An 18,357-nucleotide genomic window follows, 5' to 3' on the forward strand; every position below is an offset into this window, starting at 1 on the left:
AACATAATTACGGCGTGGTTATTATTTTCTCTCCCGAGGAACTTTCCCTTGCCCTCCTCCAGGCCTCTCATCAGAACAGGCCTAATCAGATTTGGGTGGCTTGAGAGCTGTGACTGTGCGCTGAGAAGGGGGCATCTGCCTTAGGTGGTGGCCGGAGCAGATGGTGGTCTTCTCAAAGAATGCACTGGGAATAGGAGCAGCAGTGCGGACGGATGTCTGGCACAGAGGCTGTTCGGGTTTCTTTTTCCCAGATGAACGTCCCAAAGATGCTGGGCGTTTAACACAAGCAATTAAAAAAGCCCCACACGGCTGAGGTGTGGCGGTGTGGGACGTGGCTGTCTGACAGCTCAGCTCGGGCTGGGCGCTGCCTGCAGGTCCGGGCACTGAGGCTGTGCTGGGGAGGGCAGCTTTGTGTGCTGTGTGCTGCTGCGGCGTGAACAATGGCTGTCCCAAAGTGCCCAAGGCTGCCGTTCCCTTACTGCATGGTGAGGGCTGAGGTGCAATGCAGCCCGTTATCTGCCTGCCCTGTGCTTGGTGGGGGCTCCTCTGTCCCCGGCTTTGCTGAGAACTGGGAGAATTTGCTCATGACAAGGTGCTAAGATGCAGTTCCTTATAATCTCTTGTCCCTCCTGTCCGAAGCGTTTAGCATCACTCAGGCAGCGTGATGAGGGGCAGGCAGCCCTTCAGCGGCACTGGAGCTCAGCGTGCAGCAGGGCAGGGCCAGCCCCAGACCCCAGCCCGGCTGCAGGAGGGGTCGTGCCCTTGTTCCATCAGTGCTGCCCTTCCCATGCAAGCACAGGGAGCTCTGTGCTGGCGTGCCAGGCAGCTCATGGTGAAGCCTGGGGGTGAGCGGAGCTGTGGGGAGAGGCACAGGGAAGCCTGACCCATGGGGTACTGTGTAGAGCTCAGGGATTGAGTAGGCTCTGCAGCACTGCCTACAATTTGATGTTGCTTTCCTGCTCACCCTCTGTCCCCTGCAGAGCTGGCACGAGGTTCTGGAGTTCTTTTAGGCATTAATAAAAGGCTGATGACATTTGTGAGGGTGGATTTGCTATTGTTGTACCAGCGCGGTTTACCTATGCTGGCTCCCCCAGAACCAGATGTTGGAAATCATTTCACAATTGCACCCAATGAAATCCATCCATGGGGAGGTACTGGAGCAGAGAGGAGCGCTGTAGAGAACAGAACGAGGCCAAAAAGCAAAATGGATGCAGGCCTTTCGCTGGCAGCCAGAAGAGCATCACATGGGACAGCGGCTCACCCACCATGCAGCACATCCCCAAGTACATTTTAGTTCCCAGAGACAGGGATGCTGTGCTGCTGGAGCGTGTGAAAGCCGTGATGCTGAAAGCTGTAGTGCTCGGCCTCGGGACAGCACAGCACAGTGGCAGAAAGCTCGAGCTGAGAAGCTGGGCATGCTATAAAGATGCTGCTCCAGCAGTTAATAGAGGCTACATTTTTCCTGGTGCAGGTACACTTCAGGGCTCGTATTCAGCACCCCCCAAAGCTGCACAGCTACGATTTCCAAGAACATGAGCCAACAGAAGGTGTTCACTATTGTGAATAACCACTTAGACCTTCTGTGGACTTCATATGATATATAAAAAAATAATCATAAAATAAGACTGTTCAGAAGAGCCTCAGATGAGGCAAATGAATGGGCCTGAGGGTATTATCTGTAAAATTGTCTCTTAATTCTCTGGCACAGCCTTACTAAGAGCACACAGAGCCTTCACCTGCTGTGACAGAGCCCCCCCTGTGCAGGGCAGCACTGGCTTTCCATGGAGCTGTGCTGATGGCAGGCTGACATTCAGCTGTACCCTTAGGAGAGCAGCACAGTGCTGTGGGTGTGTGGTCCTGTAACCAAACCCAGAGAAATTCTCCATCATAGTGTTGCTTCCATCTTTGTCCCCATGTTTGCACGGTGCTGGCAGCAGGTTTTACCTGCAAAGACTGCTGGTGCTGAGGGTGATGTTGGTGACAGTCCTGCATCCTCTGCTCCTCCCAGCCCCAACCTCTCCCACAGGCACTGAATGAACAGTTCCTAAAAGAATAATCTCTCTCCATCCTCTGTGCTGTGCAGTCTCTGTGATTCCAGATGCACTGTGGCATTGCTGAGCTGAGAGGAGCTGAGCTCCAGGAGGATCCCTGGTATTTTCTCAATGCACCACTCGTATCACTGAAGAAGGGGGAAAAAAAAGCACAAAAGAAACACAGCTCTGTAAGATCTTGTTAAAATGGTGTTAAATGGAAGGGCAGGGAAGCCAGGCACAGTGAGAAGCTGCAGGGGCTGGTCAGGTTATGTCCCATCCCTGAACATGGCAGAGATGTGCAGGCACTTGGGGCCTCCCATTAATGGGGAGCTCAGCAGTGATGGCAGCAGCAAGATCTAGCATGTGTCCACTCTGTGGATAGAACACATGGTGAGGACAGCACAGAGAGCCATGGGGAGCACCATGGGGGCACCCATTCTCTTGTCTGCATTGCTGGGACAGAGCAATACGTCTTCATTTATCTTCATAGAATCATAAAATCTTCCTTCAGAGCAAATCAGCAATGACCCTCCCCTAATCTCATATTAGCTGTGCTCACCTCTGAACAACTGGACCAAGATGGGCCAAAGTTGCTGCTGAGTTTCGGTGTCTGGTCTAATTAACTGATTGTGGCTGGGAGGTACCTGTTGGCCAGAGCTGCTGTCTTTGTTGGAATGCTGCTGACTTCCACTTTTGTGGCTGGTGCCAAAGAGGAGCAATTTATTTGAGAAGAAAAAGCTGCAGAATGCGTGTGCATGTATATGGGAGCAGGCAGTAATAGCGGAGGTTTGGAGCAGTGGTTTCTCTCCTGCACGTCTCAGATTAAGGCAGCAGCCATTAAAAGTTAGGAGGGGCTGGTTATGTTGTACCAAAGGGGTACAGGGCCTGTCACAGAATGACAATTGGGGAACAGAGATGCTATGTAAATGTTTTCCCTCTGCCCTTGTTCTATTTTGGCTTGGCAGCCCAGGGCATGATACTTTTCCAACCTCAAACCCTCTCCTAGCTGCAAGAGGGGTTGCAGTGGGAAAGATGGGGCAGGTTGGTCTCATGGGCTGTGCTGGGGTGTTCTGTTGGCTAAATGTAGTGACTACTCTATGCTGTGGCAGTCTCTGGGCTAAAGAATGAATTGCAGCCAATAGCCACTACCCCAAAAAAGCAAAGAAAAAAAAGAGCCTGAAAAATGTAGGGACTGCTGGCCTGGCTTGCATTTGAATGACGAGTGATGTAAAAGCAAACACTGGGTCAGCTGCTCATCTGGGGCATGCAGGCTCTGCTGGGTTTTGGTGCTGTGAGTGCTGGTGCCCATTTGCAGCAGGGCATTCGAGGGGGGTCTGGTAGCAACCAACAAAGGCAGCTGGTCCCTGGGTTGGCCGTGCTGTGCCCATTCCTGGTTGGGGTGTTGGCGGCTCAGTGCAGCAGCAGGAGGAGGAGGTCTGTCTGCCCCAGCTCACCTGCGCCAGGCGCTGTGATCCAGCAGAAAGCCCTTGAGCTGGTGACAAAGGTCTGGATGTGGGCTGGAAAGTACAGTCCTGTCTCTTAGCAACTGGCTCCTACCTCTGAGCTCTGGAGCTGTGTGTGGGACAGAGAGCATCAGTCACGCTCCTGCGGCAGCAGCAGCAGCACCAAGCAGGGGATGGGGGACCCGGCCTGCTCCCGCTGCAGCCAAGATGCTTAGAGAAGTGCAGGCATTTCTAATACAAGCAGTCATCTGTGAGTCCTAATCAAAGCTTCGGTTTAATTGCTTTCCTCATGCCCTGTCTCTACAAGATGAGCAGCTCGCCCATTGGCTGCCTGCAGAGGCTGCTCCGTGCTGTCCTGCCTTTTGGTCGTGGGGTGGGGACCGGGTTGGCAGGAAGAGAAGGACACAACCCATGTATTTCTAGAAGAATGAGGTGCCGTAGGGTCCTTCCCCATTGCACTGTGCTTGGGAATCCCCCATCCCTCTCAGGGACATTCGCATTGCTATTTTCTGTCTCAGTGCTTGGTTCTGCTATTTCACCCTCGTGTTTCCCCCTCCTAACCAAAAGCATCTCCTCACTGGTGAGCATTTCTCAGAGGCTTCCATGGAAAACACTGTTTCCATAAACATTTTTGCAAATCCTCTGCTTTGTCCTCCTAATTAACCATCCAATTGGCCCCCAATGGAGCCTTCACCTCTCCTGCGAAGATCCCGCTTGCACAGATTATAACCTGTCAGCTGCCAATTTATTCCTCACGCGGAGGGCAGGTTGTATTCATTGTCTGCCTCCCCTGCCCCATTTGGTTCGCCCTCCCTTTCTTCTACTCCCCAGCAGCATCCCTGCTGCAAGACAGAGGCTCACAGGCAGCCGTGAGAGCCCAGCTGCGTGGCTGTGTTTACCCATGTGCCCAACCCACAGTGCTGTGGCTGCTGGACCAGATGTGATGGGATGCTGCTGGACCGTGTCCGACCCAGGAGAGAGGCCCAGCGGTTGGCTTTGCTATCACAGAGCAGCCAGCACTGAACAGCACTGTCAACTCTGGCTTCCCCATGTGTAGTATTGGCTGAGAGCTCAAAAAAAAAAATCCATTGGGTTGGCCCAGGTTACCTGGGAATTCCTGGAGGAGCTGGGGTTTGTTGTGTGTGGCTGTGGTGGAAAGAAGCCACATTCAGAGGGGGTTTCCTAACTGCAGACAGTGGGCAGAGTTCAGTCACCTTTCCCTCCCAGCCCCTGTGCAGGACAGCTGCCTTTTCAGGTCCCAGAGTAAATAAGCATGGTGACAAAGGCAGGAGCCCACTGTTACTGGGGGTGGATGCTTTGTTCACAGTCACGAATGGGGGTGATGGAATCCAATGTAATTGCTGTGGCTTGGCACTGCTTTTGGGATAAAGGCAGAAAAAGGGCAGCGACACAGCATGTTCAGGTCCTCAGTGCCCTTATCTGGCAAGGAGGCTCGGACCTGGGAGGGGGGTTGAGCCCCCCAAGCTGCCAAGCTGTCAGCATGTTCTTAGGGCGGCCCACATCCTCTGCATCACTGGGGAACAATGAGCTGACACCAGGATACCATCATCCAGGGCTCGGCCCCAGCCCGGCCTGACCTTGATTTGCTGTAGCATCATTTGTAACTCACTTTACATAATTTTGCCTGCCCTGATGAGCACTGCTGTGCTCTGCCTCCTCCCACGGAGTTCCATTTTGACGTGGCCATGTCCTCATGCAGGTATGGGGATGTTGCATGGCTGCCCCGGTGCTGCTGGGTCTGTTCCCAGGTGGAACAAGGAGTGACCTTATGGTGAAGGGTGACCCTGCCTGAATGGTTTTACTTTGGTCTTGATCTTCCTTTGATTCTTTGCCTGAGTGCTGGGAAGGTTGTTTGCAGCGATAAGCTGCTGTAGGGAAGAGCCGCCTCTGAGCATGTTCTTAGTGTTGCAGCGACGTATTTCAATATTATCTCAATATTCAACGTGTAATTTTCAGAATATAGCAGTAGATTTCTTTCAAAATGCTACTTAATGTTCTCTTCCAATGCTGTTTAATATGTTCTTCTAACTACAAATGCAGTTCCTTCCCATCCCCGGGCACACCTCCCCAGACCACCTAAAACAGACCTAAATGACATTAAGCAATTGTTACCCGTCTTTACAGATCGATGTATATCTACATAAAAGTCCCAAACTCACACAAACTCTGCTTCATTCAAAACAGTCAAAACCACTGCGGCGTGACAGCAGCCATCGGACCGCAGTGTCGGTGCCACCTGTGTGGCAGTGCTGGGTGTTGTGTCATGGTGCTGCCCTGATCCTCACCCAGCCCAATGGAAGCAGAGCCAAACCCTGCCCTGGGCACCCCATGCTTCGTTCCCTCGAGGCTGTTGGCTCTCCCACCCCATTGCCCCTCTGCAGGCTGCATCAGGCCAGGCTGCAGCAGGCTGTAGGGCTGCAGTGCCCAGCAGTGTGCCATCCCCTGCCTGGTTTCAGGTTTTCATATTCAAGGCTGCAGCTCCACTGCCCTGTGCCCAGCACAGCACCCTCTGCTCCCTTGCACCTGCTGCACCCCATTGGCAGCTCTTTGGCACCCACCTGGGCCCTCCCTGCCGCCATTTCCAGGCTCGCCCCTCCCAGGCAGCTGCGTTTTCATGCAGAGCCCTGGGAGCCGGCAGAGAAATAAGCTGAGGTCAGAGCAAAGGGCTCACAGAGACGGCTCAGCTGCGGCTGCTGGAGGAGCAGCTCGCTCTGCAAGGCCACTGTCCCCAGTGAAAGGCACACACACCTCAGCTTTGTTTGCCGTCTAAAAATAATGCGCCCGGCTCCCCCTGACAAGGAAGTATTTACCTTGGGAAGAAAAAGTATTGTGTGCCATGCTGCCTAGAGGAACAATGCAGGGCAGCGCTGGGCTGGTAGCAGGCACTGGGCACGGTGCTCTGCAGGGCTTGGCCAGGGGCAGCACGGAGCCCATGGAGCATTCCTCCATCTGCCCTCGGGTTCTCCCATAGGAATTGCCCTTCCTGGGGCTATATGGAAGCTGCCTTCCCATACTCCTCCAATGGGTTCTGTTTGTTATTAGCAGTACAGCTGATGCTTTCCACGGCCGAGCATTTCCCCAGGGCCTGTGCTTTGTGGCACGCACCTTGCGAGGGCCAGGAGGAAGGGGGAAGCTCAAGGAAAGGAGCCCTTCCTCCTTGCAGCATTAGCAGAGGGAGCCTGCTGTGGTTTAACATATCCCCCGCAAAAGCTGCTTTCATCCTACACCTAAATACCATGAGGAGTGAACTTCCTAAAGCCCTGGAGGAACCTAAATATAGAAGCCAATCAAGGGCTGACTTCTCAGAGATGAGAACTACCGAGGACTGTTTCTTGATCAAAAGTTGTAAGAGACCATATTGGGGTGAAGTGCCCTGCTCGGTGCTGAGGACTGTGCAGCAGTGGGGCTCACAGCAACTGTGTGCATGGATGGCATGAGCTGCATCCTCTGGGGCACAGAAGGGGATTGTTGTGATGTGCAGCAGAACCTCCTCACTCCTTGCTGTGTGTTACCGCTCCTGTCTTCTATAAGTACCCGTGGCTTTTTCCTCCCAGCTGATCATTTCTATGGGAGGAATGAAAAGATTTCCCTAGAACAAAACACAACTGACAGGAAATTAGAAAGGCACAACACCGAGCTTGCAAATCTCCGAGCAGGTATTTGGCAGCACAGCAGAGGGAACTGTCAGGGGCAGCTGATGGCTGCAGTGTGTGTGTGTGCCGTGACAGTGCAGATGGGAGCCTGGTCCCAACCTGCAGCACAGCACAGAGGGGCCAGTGTTGCCCCTTGTCCTGACTGTGTGGAGGTGAACCAGGGGGTGGCTCGGTGCAGCCATGCCATGTGGGATGAGTGTGACAGTGTCCTCAGATAACCATGGGAAATGAGAGCTTAACGTGCTGACACTGTGCTGTGCAGTGGGAGATGCTGCGTCCGAGATGAGCATTTTGACATGGGAAGCATGAAGCAGGAAGGGCCAGAGGGTCTGTGCAGCCATTACCAAGCCGGGCTGTGCCAGGAAGTGGCTTTCTGCTTGCAGGAAACTCAGTTCGGCTGCTATCAGCCCCGTGTGCGAGGCCAGGGGAGCTGTTATCTGCCGTTGAGCACAGCAGATGGGGAAGCAGCTCCCTCCTGCCCCGCTCCCTGTCGTGCACCCCCATGGCCCATGTGTGACCCCACTGCTTTCCTGGGGGGCACTGAAGTGGGGCTCAGCGTCCTGCATGCTACATGGGGGGCAGGGGCTGCCCTGAGTGACGGCTCCTCCGGGCTGCCGAGCTCCTGTGGGGCCCTTACACCACATCCTCCAGCACGATGCTCTGCGTGCAGGCCTGCAGGGGCTGCTCCATTGACTCGTTCAGGCCGAAACCAAGTGTTGAAGGGCTGGTTCGGGCATGGCGGTCGGGTACACGAGGCAGGCCGGCTCTGGTTTCACGCAGGGCGGATGGGGGACGGCGCAGATCAGGTGGCAGCTGCCGGCCGCCCCACAAGGCCCGGTGTGCCCACAAGGCCCGGTGTGCCCACCAGGCCGTAGGGCAGCACGGCTGGAGCTCCCCGGGCCGCCCCCACCAGCCGGTCCCTTCTCGCCGCAAGGCGGAGCCGCCCGGCCCGGCCCGGGGGAGCGGATTACCGCCGGTTGCCATGGCGAAGCCGCTACCTGCCGCCGGGGCCTCAACCCGGGCCGAGCGGGGGGGAGCGAGCCCTTCCTCCCCGCCATAGCGGCAGATGGCACCGCCGGGCCCGGCATGGGAGCTCCGGGGCGGCCCCAGCGGAGCGCTAAGAAGGGAGGGAGGGAGAGAAGGGTACGGCCGAGCCTCAGCGGTTGGGCCACGGGGAGGAAGGGGGAGGTGGGACGAGAGCGGCCTGCGGGGCCTCGTGTGCCGAGAGAACAAAGGTGCGGGGAGGGGGCGGCCCGAATGGTTTCACTGTGCCCGGGGAGCAGAGCCCATGAGCTGAGACTGCAATGGGTCTGAGGCAGCGAGGAGATGTGGGGGTTGTGGGGTGGATGGGGGAGGCTGATAGATGGGGGTAAAGCTGATGTGAAGTGTGAAAATAGGGGTGAGCGAGGAAATGTGGCACTGGAAAGAAACAAAGGGCAGCGGGGAGCAAAGAGCTGGTGGGAAACGGGGGAGAAAGGGGTGAGGAGGGTTATGGAGCGATGGAGGTGGGGACAGGAGGAAGGGAAGGAGTGAGGTGTGCAGGAGATAGAGACGGGAGGGGAGGAGAAGGGCTGGAGAGCAGCTCAGGGCCATGCAGGGAGCATGGAGGTGCGAAGGGCTGCTCTGCCAGGCACCTGCTGCCACAGCCGCGTCTCCAGGCTGAGTTCTGCTCCTGAATCTTTTATGTGTTTTGGGGGCAGGCAGCTTCCAGTATAGCCCCAACACCAGAAGGGGGCAAAAGCATCCCTTGTGCTCATCCGTCTTCATCCCGAGCGATTTTTATTGCCTTTTAAACCTAATGGCTTTTAAGCCATTCTGAGATATGACGGGCTGTGACTCATGCCTTGGATTCTTGTGAGTGGCGCTGGTGTGGAAGGAAGAAAGAGAGGGACACAGGCGCTCGGAGAGGTAACACACAGCACATGTGTCCTCTTAAATCCTGAGTCAACATTTAGTTATATTGCCACTGATGAACCTTGGTAATCCTAGAATCACCAGCGTGATATGGCTTCTGAGATCCAGAGGATTTGATGCTTGCATCTCACCTGCTTCCCAGAGCATTGCAGGGAGCACGAAGCCTTTAGCTGTGGGTGCTGTAAAACCCAGGAGGAAACAGGCAACCACCAGCCCTGCAGGGATGAGGGTGTCTGTTGGTCGGGTGGCCCTGGAGACAGTGGTTTGTGCGTGCAGTTGGTTACAACCTTAGTTTTGAGGGCTGTGCTTGTTTTGTCTGCCTGTGCTTTTTTTTTTTCCCCTGGTGCAGTTTCCTTTGTCCCATTTCTCTAATTATCCTCATTTCAACCCTGCTCTGAGGATTATTGGTCAGTAGGAAGGCTCTTAATGCCCTCTCTTCCTTGGCAAGGGAGTACCCATGCCCTGGATTAAAGTGAAACTCCCTGAACAGTGACAGAAGAAATTAGATCTATTCCTCAGAAACCCTCCCTCAGGCAAAGTTCTCCGACCCCCACCACGTCAGCCCTGCGCCGTGCCCCTTGTGTTCGGTCTCAATATTCTCTTTGTTGCAGCCACCTTTATATAAGGCTCGGTTGGGGCACCCGGGGGAAGGCGGTTGGTTGTGGAGGAGAAACCCTAGTGCCCATTTCTCAAGTCCCCTGTGGTCATGCTGAACATGGGTGCTGTGCCCCCACCAGATCAGGTTGCCTTGGGCACCTCCAGGGATGGGCACTTCTCTGAGCAGCCTGTGCCAGTGCTTCGCTGCCCTGCAAGTCAAGAATTTCCTCTTCACGTGTGACCTAAATCTCCCCTCTTTTTGTTTAAAGCCATCCCCCCTTGTCCTATCACTATCTGCCCATGCAAGGTCAGTCTCTGTCCTGTTTATAAGCTCTGTTCAAGTACTGGAAGGCCGCAGTGAGGTCTTCCCAGAGCCTTCTCCAGTCTGAACACCCCCAGCTTCCTCAGCCTGTCTTCATAGGAGAGGGGCTCAGCCCTGTAAGTGCAGGTTGCTGTTCCCCAGCCTGCTGTGTACAGACTGGGCTGCATCTGTGAGTTTATTTGCAGAAAGCAAGCCTCAAAGGGGTGTGTTGTATATATGCATATTTGTACCAATGTGTGTATTATATATATATATATGCTATGCCGACATTTTTCATGGCGCAGGCTGAGCAGCTTCCAGAACCCTCCCCTGATGCTGTGCTTTGTGCCTGGAGCACCCGGGCAGCCCCACGCCCCGGGTTGCTGCCAATGTGAGCTCGTTGTGCTCCTTGCAGCCAGCTTGGAGCAGCGCTGCTCCGCTCTTCCCACTCCCACCAGTCTGTCGCCACGCTGAGCTGCATGCAGCCTCCTGCTCCCCGGCACATCCTGACACAAAGAGCTGTGCTGCTGCTGCCAGCGCTCAGCTGCTCCGCGTGGGCGAGGGAGGGAGGGTGCTGCGGGAAGGTCAGCGCAGGGAAGGAGGGCGATGCTGCCTCGTTCCCTTAGGGGCCACATCCTGGCATCGCGCTGCGATCTTGTCCTGCTTATTGGTGGTGTTCAAGGGGACTGCCTTCAGCATGGCTAACCTACACGTAGGATGCACATTCCAGGGGTTCCCGAGGCGGTTTAGCACACTGCAGGCCCAAAGAGCTTCCCCTGCCTATTCCCAGCTTATCACAATTACGAAAATCACATTTCTCGGTTGGTTGTGACTCCGCTCTGGACCTTTCTCTTGTTTTTATTCCTGGCCCAATTTCCCTGGCAGCGTGAGCAGCAGAGCAGCAGCAGCCACTGCCCTGACCACAGCATCCTCCTCCCGGAGCTCTCACCCCCCCCCTTCTCCCCTGCGCCCGCGGCAGCTCATGGCCAGCATGCTGCAGCTCTGCCCCCGCCATCGCGTTAGCCCCGGGCCCATCTCGTCACCCCTGTCACCCACTGCTGACACTAACTCGACTTGCCTGCACTGTTGTAGGGGGCAGATGGACTGTCGGAGCCCGAGGGCATCTCTCTGAAACGCGTGGCTGTGGTGGAAGATTTCTTTGACATCATTTACTCCATGCATGTGGAGAGTTCGACAGAGCCGGGCAAAGCACCCAAACATGCCGGGCAGAAGAAAACCTACCGAGCGGTGAGACTCCCTCTGCGGGGGGACGGGTGTGGGGGGGCCACTGCTGCTCACAGGGGAGGCCCAGAGGCAGCGGGGCCGCTCTCCTGCATGAGGAGGCGTGAGAAAGGGGCTGCTTAAAGGCACAGCAGCTGCGCCAGGGAGATGGGAGGAAACAGGGCAGCAGCAGCAGCAGCAGCACGGCTGCTGGAGGAGGAAAGACCAAATGAATTATACAAAGGCAACTGTACATGTCTGGGGGAAAAGGAAAAAAAAAAAAAAAAAAGGAATGCTCAGTGTTGCTGATGTGAGGGGATGTTTACCCAGACCCCCCCTTGCTGCTCTGTGCCATCTGCCTCCCCTGTGCCATCCGCTGTCCCCAGGGCCTTGGGGCAGCAGCAGCCAGGGAAGGGCTGTGGGACTCGGCTGGAGCCCAGCCCTGTGCTGCACCACAGCATTGCCTTTGGCTCCCTGCACTGCAAAATGGAGGCAGCTCCCTGGTTGGGTCTGCTCAGGTGCTCCCCGGTGCTGAAAACCAGATCTATCCATCCTGAAACCACTCTAGTTAGGTCAGGAATAATTCAGCTTGAAGTGTGCTTCTCCAGGGAGCTTGCTGTTTCTCCTGACTCTGCACAGCCCTTCGATGCAAATATTTGGGCTCTCCTGGTAAAAGAAGATCTTGAATTCATGGTCCAAATCCAAGCTGCTGTCACAAATCCTGCAGCCTAAGACATGGGTCTCTTGGAGACATGTGGCTGGCACAGCTCATGCCTGCAGCGTGCCTCCTCCTGGGGAGCTGCCTTGCTCTGTGCTCACCCTGGGGCTGTGCAGGGCTCGGTGCAGGGCTGGGGGCTGTCATGTTCCATTGGACACTGGCTGTGCAGCCCCCACCCTACGGGTCCTCTCTGCTGTCACTGCACAGCGCTTTGTGCCCTGCAGACCACACCGACCCTTCCCTGATCCCTTCGCTTCATCTCTCAGAAGCACAAAGCCATGCTCTGGGATCAGGCTGCATCCTGCTTAGCACACTCCCCTCTCTCCCTTCCTCCCAGCTGAGCTCCTCCCGCAGCACAGCATGGCACCCAGGGGCCGGTGCTCTGCATGGCCACATCCTGCCGGCCCCTCCTGCCTCCCTGCTGCCCTCCATTTATGATTAGAGAGGCACTGGAGAGTTTGCCCTTGTCCCTGACCTCCGGAGGGAGGCAATCAGAAAGGGAGTTTGGATGGGAGATAACTCATCAGGGAAGCTGTCTGCTCTGCAGAGCATCAAATCAGCTGAGAAATAACAACTGTATCACTAAAATTAGCTGAACGTTTGCAGCGGGAGCTGGGGCTCTGCTGGAGCAGAGCAGGCAGGGATGCAGGCACAGCCCCGCTCAAGGTGGAGGGGCAGCCACCGCGTCACATTTGCCAGCAGCAATATTCAGGCCTTTCAATGTCAGCATTTCTGCGGGTGCTCTGAGTGCTGGAGCACTGATAAATACCTCCCAGAGCTAACGGCAGAGCCGGGCATCCCTGCAGTCACAGCAGAGCTGGATGGGGCTGTATCTAGGCAGGAGAATCCCATGAGGACCAAGCACTGCATCCTCCATTTGGCTGCTGGGACGAGGTCCCTGCCTGAACTTTCCACCCGTGCGGCATTTACGTGTGTGCCAAAGGCTGGGCTCTGCTGCCGCTCAGCGGAGGTGGACGCCTCTCTCTGCTGGGCCTCAGGGCTGTGCTGCTTCAGCCAAGCCCCCCGCCCTGCCCCACTGCACTGCACTGCTTCCACAAGGGTTTTTTTCCCTTCTTCTTTTCAAGAAAGCTTCAACTTCACCCCTTCCTGTGAGGTAGAAAAATGCTTGGAATGTATGCGTTTTTAATTTTGTTATGAAATAAGGTGGGAGGATGGTGCCTATAGTCCAGAGGAGGGGGCCGGGACGTCCCTGTGCTGCCCTGCTGTGCTGTTTCCCATTGGAAGCCCCGCTTCTGCTCAGCTCGCCACCCGAGGAGGGGCCCAAACAATTGGATTTCTGTCTGCTTTATGACCCCACTTGTAAGTGCTGTGACCCCTGTTGGGGTCATGGCCCCGGTTTGGGAACCGCTGTGCTGGGACAGGGCCTTCAGACCAAATAGGATGGGTGATTAACCGTAGGAGCCAGCCCTAAAGTAAGAGGTGGACTCCCCACCCTCTTAATGTCTTTCAATTAAGACCAGATGTCATGCTGGAAGATGTTTTAGGCAAAGCACTGGCTGCTGGGCTGCAGGAGAACCTGGGATAGGTACCCTGACTTGTGCTGTACAGATCTGACACCATGATTTGGTGGTCTCTTATGGCCTTACAGAAATGGTGACATTAAAATCACCTTCTCCCTTCTCCAAATAATCTAGTCTTGGTCTTTAAATGTGCTGTGAATGGGACTGCTTGGAACAGGAGGGCTCCTGACCTCCAGGTGCCTTCTGTGGGTGCTGAGGTCTGGATGCAGTGTTCAGGTAGCCAATGTTAAAAATGCATCCTCAGCTGTTATATACAGATTTCCCTCAAAGGTTTAGGACTTTATTCATTACTGTTTGTAAGAGTGTTTTTGATTCCCTAGGTAAAATATGTCACAAAAGTGCAAAGTATTATTAACAGTAATTGATTGTCATTGTGGGAAAAAGTGACCTGCCCTTCCAAAAGATTAATGTATTCTTCAGGTTAGTGGTGCAATGGTAATTAGCAATGCAAACAGAGCTGGAGAGCCCTAACTTTCTCATTCAGCCCTTACACAACCGTAGCTTCTCTCTTCTCAGAGCCCAAGCAGAGCAGGAAGGAGTTTCTAGACAGGAGGGGCTGCATGAGAAGTCCCCAGATGGGGTTCAGGAGCAATGTGCTGCTGTGTTATGGTGCTCAGGAGCTGTGCACAGCTGTGTTACGGGATTTGGGCTAAGGGGACAGTGCTCGTGCTGTGTCCCAGCCCTCAGGTTCTCTCTGCCAGCACATAAAACCCTTTCCTTGTTTTCCCAGATTGCGGAGACCTATGCTTTTCTCCCAAGAGAAGCTGTGACCAGGTTCCTGATGAGCTGCACAGAGTGCCAGAAGAGGATGCATTTCAACTCCAACGGACTGGAGCCCAAAGGTAAAGGCAAGCAAATTGTGTGAGCGGAGCCAGCAGACACCACTGAGAGCTGTCAGTGACTGCTTCATTCATGAGATTTGTCTCTGTCAAATGGATTTCCAAACCTGTGTATTTTCAATTTGCTTTTACAGCAAAACCTGGGGAATTGTTTAAAGTCCAGTTTGGGCGCTGTTTTTGGCAGGGGAAGCGAGATGGGGCTGCTCAACCCAGCTCTGCTTCTGAGCAGTTCCACCTCTGGTTCCCTTTTCCCAGTGCAACCCCACAAGGCCTGTGTCAAAAACACTGCAGCTATATGTGCAATCAACCCGCTAGATCTCTGGTAAAACCTAAAGTTTTTCCTTTAAACTATTAATTTGGTAATGAAAGACACAATGTGTTTGAATAATTGAAGTTTCTGATAAAGAAGAAATTTGCAGTAATTAATAGATACGCACATCGTGATCCCATTTTGGATAACAGAAAGTGTTTTGGTAATCAAAGATATATTATGCCTGTGTATACAACCAATTAGCGTGGTGACTATGGTAGTTTACTCATTACAGTTCTTTTATAAACAGAGCCAATGTGCAGCTCCAAGGCCTAGGAGCTATGAGCAGAGCATAAGATGGGACCAAGTTCTCTTCTAGAGTAGATGGTTCAAGTTGACATTTGGATGGGTTCTCTTCTGAATTACAAACTTGTTTACCTCATCAAGTGCAAAGCTTTATCTTTTAGAAACTGCCCCAGATAACACTCTGATATTTATTAGCCCAAGCTCCATCTGCACAGCACCTGCCCTTCCTGCCTGCCAAGGGCCTGGTCCCACTTTCAAATTAGGTTGAGGGAAATTTTGGCCTTTGGTCTCTCTGGGGGTGAACCCAGCTGTTAGACCAGGCAGAGCATTTAGCTTGACCCTGAGCAAGAAGCAAAGAATAGTCACAAAGTTTTCCAGTTCTCTTGGAAATAAACCTAAAAGGAAGAGAACAGGTGTAAAAGGAATGGAAGGACAGAAATGCCCTTCTGCTCAGAATGGTACCTAAATAGTGACTAAGTAGCTGTGAAACAACATAGAGTAGATTAGATAAGATTACTTTTACTGGGGAAGAGTATCTGATTTCACTACTACGTATTCCACAATTCATCTTGAGCAAATCACCTACAGAATGGTGGGGTTATAGGAAAATTGCCTGGGTGTGCGTGCATACATACACATAGACCAATGTAACGTTTAACTTAGTGAGAAGAAAAAATTGGAGTTGTCCCTATCTGTTTCTACTTGTCCATTAAGCAAATCTCAACACACTTTCTACGTGATCAGAAAAAACCCTAATTAAACATACCTGACATTGAACCCTGCAGGGCACTCACATAATTCATAGAAGAAAATTATCTTGCACCTGGGAAGCTCTGAACATTGGACTTTGCTGTGGCATTTTTACACTGTTATTAAATTAGGAGTAATTCCAGTGGAATTATACAGACTTGGAATTAGGATTCAATTCAGATTCACAGGACATTTGTTGCTGCTGATGGGATGGCTCCAGGTTTATACCAGGATGGTTTCAGGCAGGGCTGAGCATTGAGGTCCTCCTTCTTTCTGCTCCCATTGGAGAATGCTCAGCTGTTTCCCTGGAGCCATTCTCACTGTGCAAGCACTGAGCAAAGGAGATTTTGTTCCTGGGAGCTCTTTCCTTGTACTGGGATTTTAGCATCTCTTCGTCACAAGCTGACATCCTTGCACCGTGGAAAGATGGTTTGTTTTGCTTGCTTAATTTATACAGAGGAATGCTCGTAATTAATTCATAGGCCAAAGCGTGATGGAGAGCAGTGATACACAGCCATGGAAAAGAGGCGATGAATTAGTTTACAAGATTCCTAAGTTTACAACATTCCTAAAAGCTGTGCAGCTCCACATTGTTTGCAAACCAGTGACCTGAGCAGTCGTGGGTATCCATCCAGCTATCCAGGATGGTGCAGGTGCCCAGGACCTGGAGAGCAAACTCTGCATTTCCATGGATCTTAACTAGGCTCTTGCAAAAACTATGTAATGTTTAAGTCAGCTACGGACAATATGCTTTTGGGTCAGGTCATTTCTTAATCAGACACAATAGATCTGATATTTCCAGAGGTGCGAAGCGTCTTCGGGTCCACTGAGTTTCATTGGGCTTTTGCAATATTCAGCATTTCTGAGAAGCAGCCCCATTACGGCTGGCTGATGGATTTTCTAAGGTGCTGTAAAACATTTTGTGAAGGCCGTTTGTAAAAGGGGCTGTGTCAAAGGTGCCTGTGAAACTGGTGACCCCAGAAAATGCAAGGCAGGCACTGAGGTTTTGAGATGGGAAAGGAAACCTCCCACCACCAGTTCACCTTCAGCTCCTGGAAATCCTCCTTTTGCTGCTGCTGGAGCTTGTGTTCTGGCAGACGAACCAACAAGAACAATTTAAATTAAAGGTTTTTATAAATTAAGTTTGTATTTTAATGAGGGTGTTAAAAATAATCTTCGTCACCAGACAGAGACACTTAATAAGTTGCCCTAATAGTAACTCCTACCTGAGGGAATCCCAGCAAAACTGGTGAGACTTTGCAATGCCAAAGCACACTGGAAATATATTCTTGATCACACTCTGCATCAATCCCATTTGCATGGAAGTGTTTCTGAGACCTTCAGCGAGGCTCACTTTCTTAGTCTGTTAGGTTTGAGTTTGGTAGGCTGACAAATGATACATTGCATATAGTCCTTTCACAGGTGAGAGCAGTGCTTTATTTTTTTAGCAAAACAACATCTGTTCTATAATGATCCTCTGGGTGAAGCCTTGTTCGTGTAGGAACCTCAGCTCAGTGGGCACTGGCTCCAGTTGGGGGTTTTAAGTGCTTCTAAATACATGTTTGGTATTGATGACAACACATTGCAGGTTTGTGCTCCCACATCTCTGTATCTGAATGAAGTTTTTCCTCTGTTCTTCAGAGAGCGAACCACCTTCCTCTCTGGTTTCTGGGATCATCGATTACAACATGCCTCTCACCTCTACTTACCTGAAGCAAATGAAGCTGCGGGTGATGAATTCACAGGAGCAGGTGAGTTATCCTCTGCCATGGGGCAGTGCAAGGCACGAGGCGGGTTTCTGCTCCTGGGGCTGGGGGTGGCTGGTGCTTCTGGGGGGATGTTGGGAGGATGCTTTTGGAAATGTTGTGTTTGTCCAGGTGGGGCAGGTTTTGACCACATATGACCAGTGCTGGTCCATGGACGTGGGAGGGTGTTGCTGTTGTGGATGGTCTGCTTGTTCTTTAGGCATGTAGTTCTACTATGAAGTCTTAAAAACACATATGGTGAATAGGAATTGATCTCTTTACCTCCTTGTGTTTTCCTGGGAGCTTTAGCAGGTGGGGTGGTTCTGTCCAGCAGCTCGGTGCAGCTCAGCACCATCTGCCCTCATGTTGTGCTGGGAGGGGGCTCAGTTGGCTTCTGGGGGTGTCAGGCCACTGCATTTGGATTTGGAGCAGAAGGGGCAGAATGCCACAGGATTAAACCCAGGCTACGCAATATTCTGGAGTTCTGCAGCTGCAGAATTAGCAGTGGGAACCTCTGTGCACCATGGAAACGGTCTATAAAAAGCAAAGCGTGTTCTACTCACTCCCCACAAATCGGCACTGGGAGCCAGTGCTGGATCTGCTTTCCAGCACACCAGAACCTCAATCTGATCTTGTACGCTGCTGCCAGTTCTCAGGAATGAAAGAGTTTGCCTTGTGCAGGGGAGGGGAAGACTGCTGATAGCTTGAGCTGTGAAGTTGTGCCAATGGATGTTTTCTATCTGGGGGGACATTGGTTAGAGAATCTGGTGCCAGGGTGTGGAATTGCGGCTGTGGATCCGCTGTCAGGAGCAAAGGAATGGGTACAGAGCATCCAGCAGGGAAAACTTCCTGAAGCCTGACATCTGGCAGGAAGCACTGCTGCACCTTGGAGTGTTTTCCTTTGCGTGTGCTGGACACTGAGCCAGTTGGAGGTTGTGCCTGCAGAGAGCAGAGCTGCTCATGGTGAGCTGGAGGCAGAACTCTGGACAGCTCCAGCCCTGGGCT

The 18,357-nt window shown here is 52.9% G+C and overlaps 1 protein-coding gene across 2 annotated transcripts in view; it reads left to right on the forward strand.

Annotated features, from left to right (window-relative positions):
* Nucleotides 1-18,357, forward strand: part of NOL4L (nucleolar protein 4 like) — a 49,103-nt gene that overhangs the window by 4,054 nt on the left and 26,692 nt on the right. The window contains exons 1-4 of one of the 2 annotated variants that reach the window (XM_015881882.3): nucleotides 8,232-8,313; nucleotides 11,075-11,230; nucleotides 14,193-14,304; nucleotides 17,249-17,358. In XM_015881882.3, coding sequence (XP_015737368.2) covers nucleotides 8,257-8,313; nucleotides 11,075-11,230; nucleotides 14,193-14,304; nucleotides 17,249-17,358 — 435 coding nt within the window. In that variant the 5' untranslated portion in view covers nucleotides 8,232-8,256. Of the gene's footprint in view, nucleotides 1-8,231; nucleotides 8,314-11,074; nucleotides 11,231-14,192; nucleotides 14,305-17,248; nucleotides 17,359-18,357 lie in introns of those variants that run through there. The other variant, XM_015881883.3, reaches the window with a different exon arrangement.

This window comes from Coturnix japonica, chromosome 19 (assembly GCF_054131305.1).
Source record: "Coturnix japonica strain WE chromosome 19, WE-NBRP24, whole genome shotgun sequence".
Taxonomy (NCBI): Eukaryota; Metazoa; Chordata; class Aves; order Galliformes; family Phasianidae; genus Coturnix; species Coturnix japonica.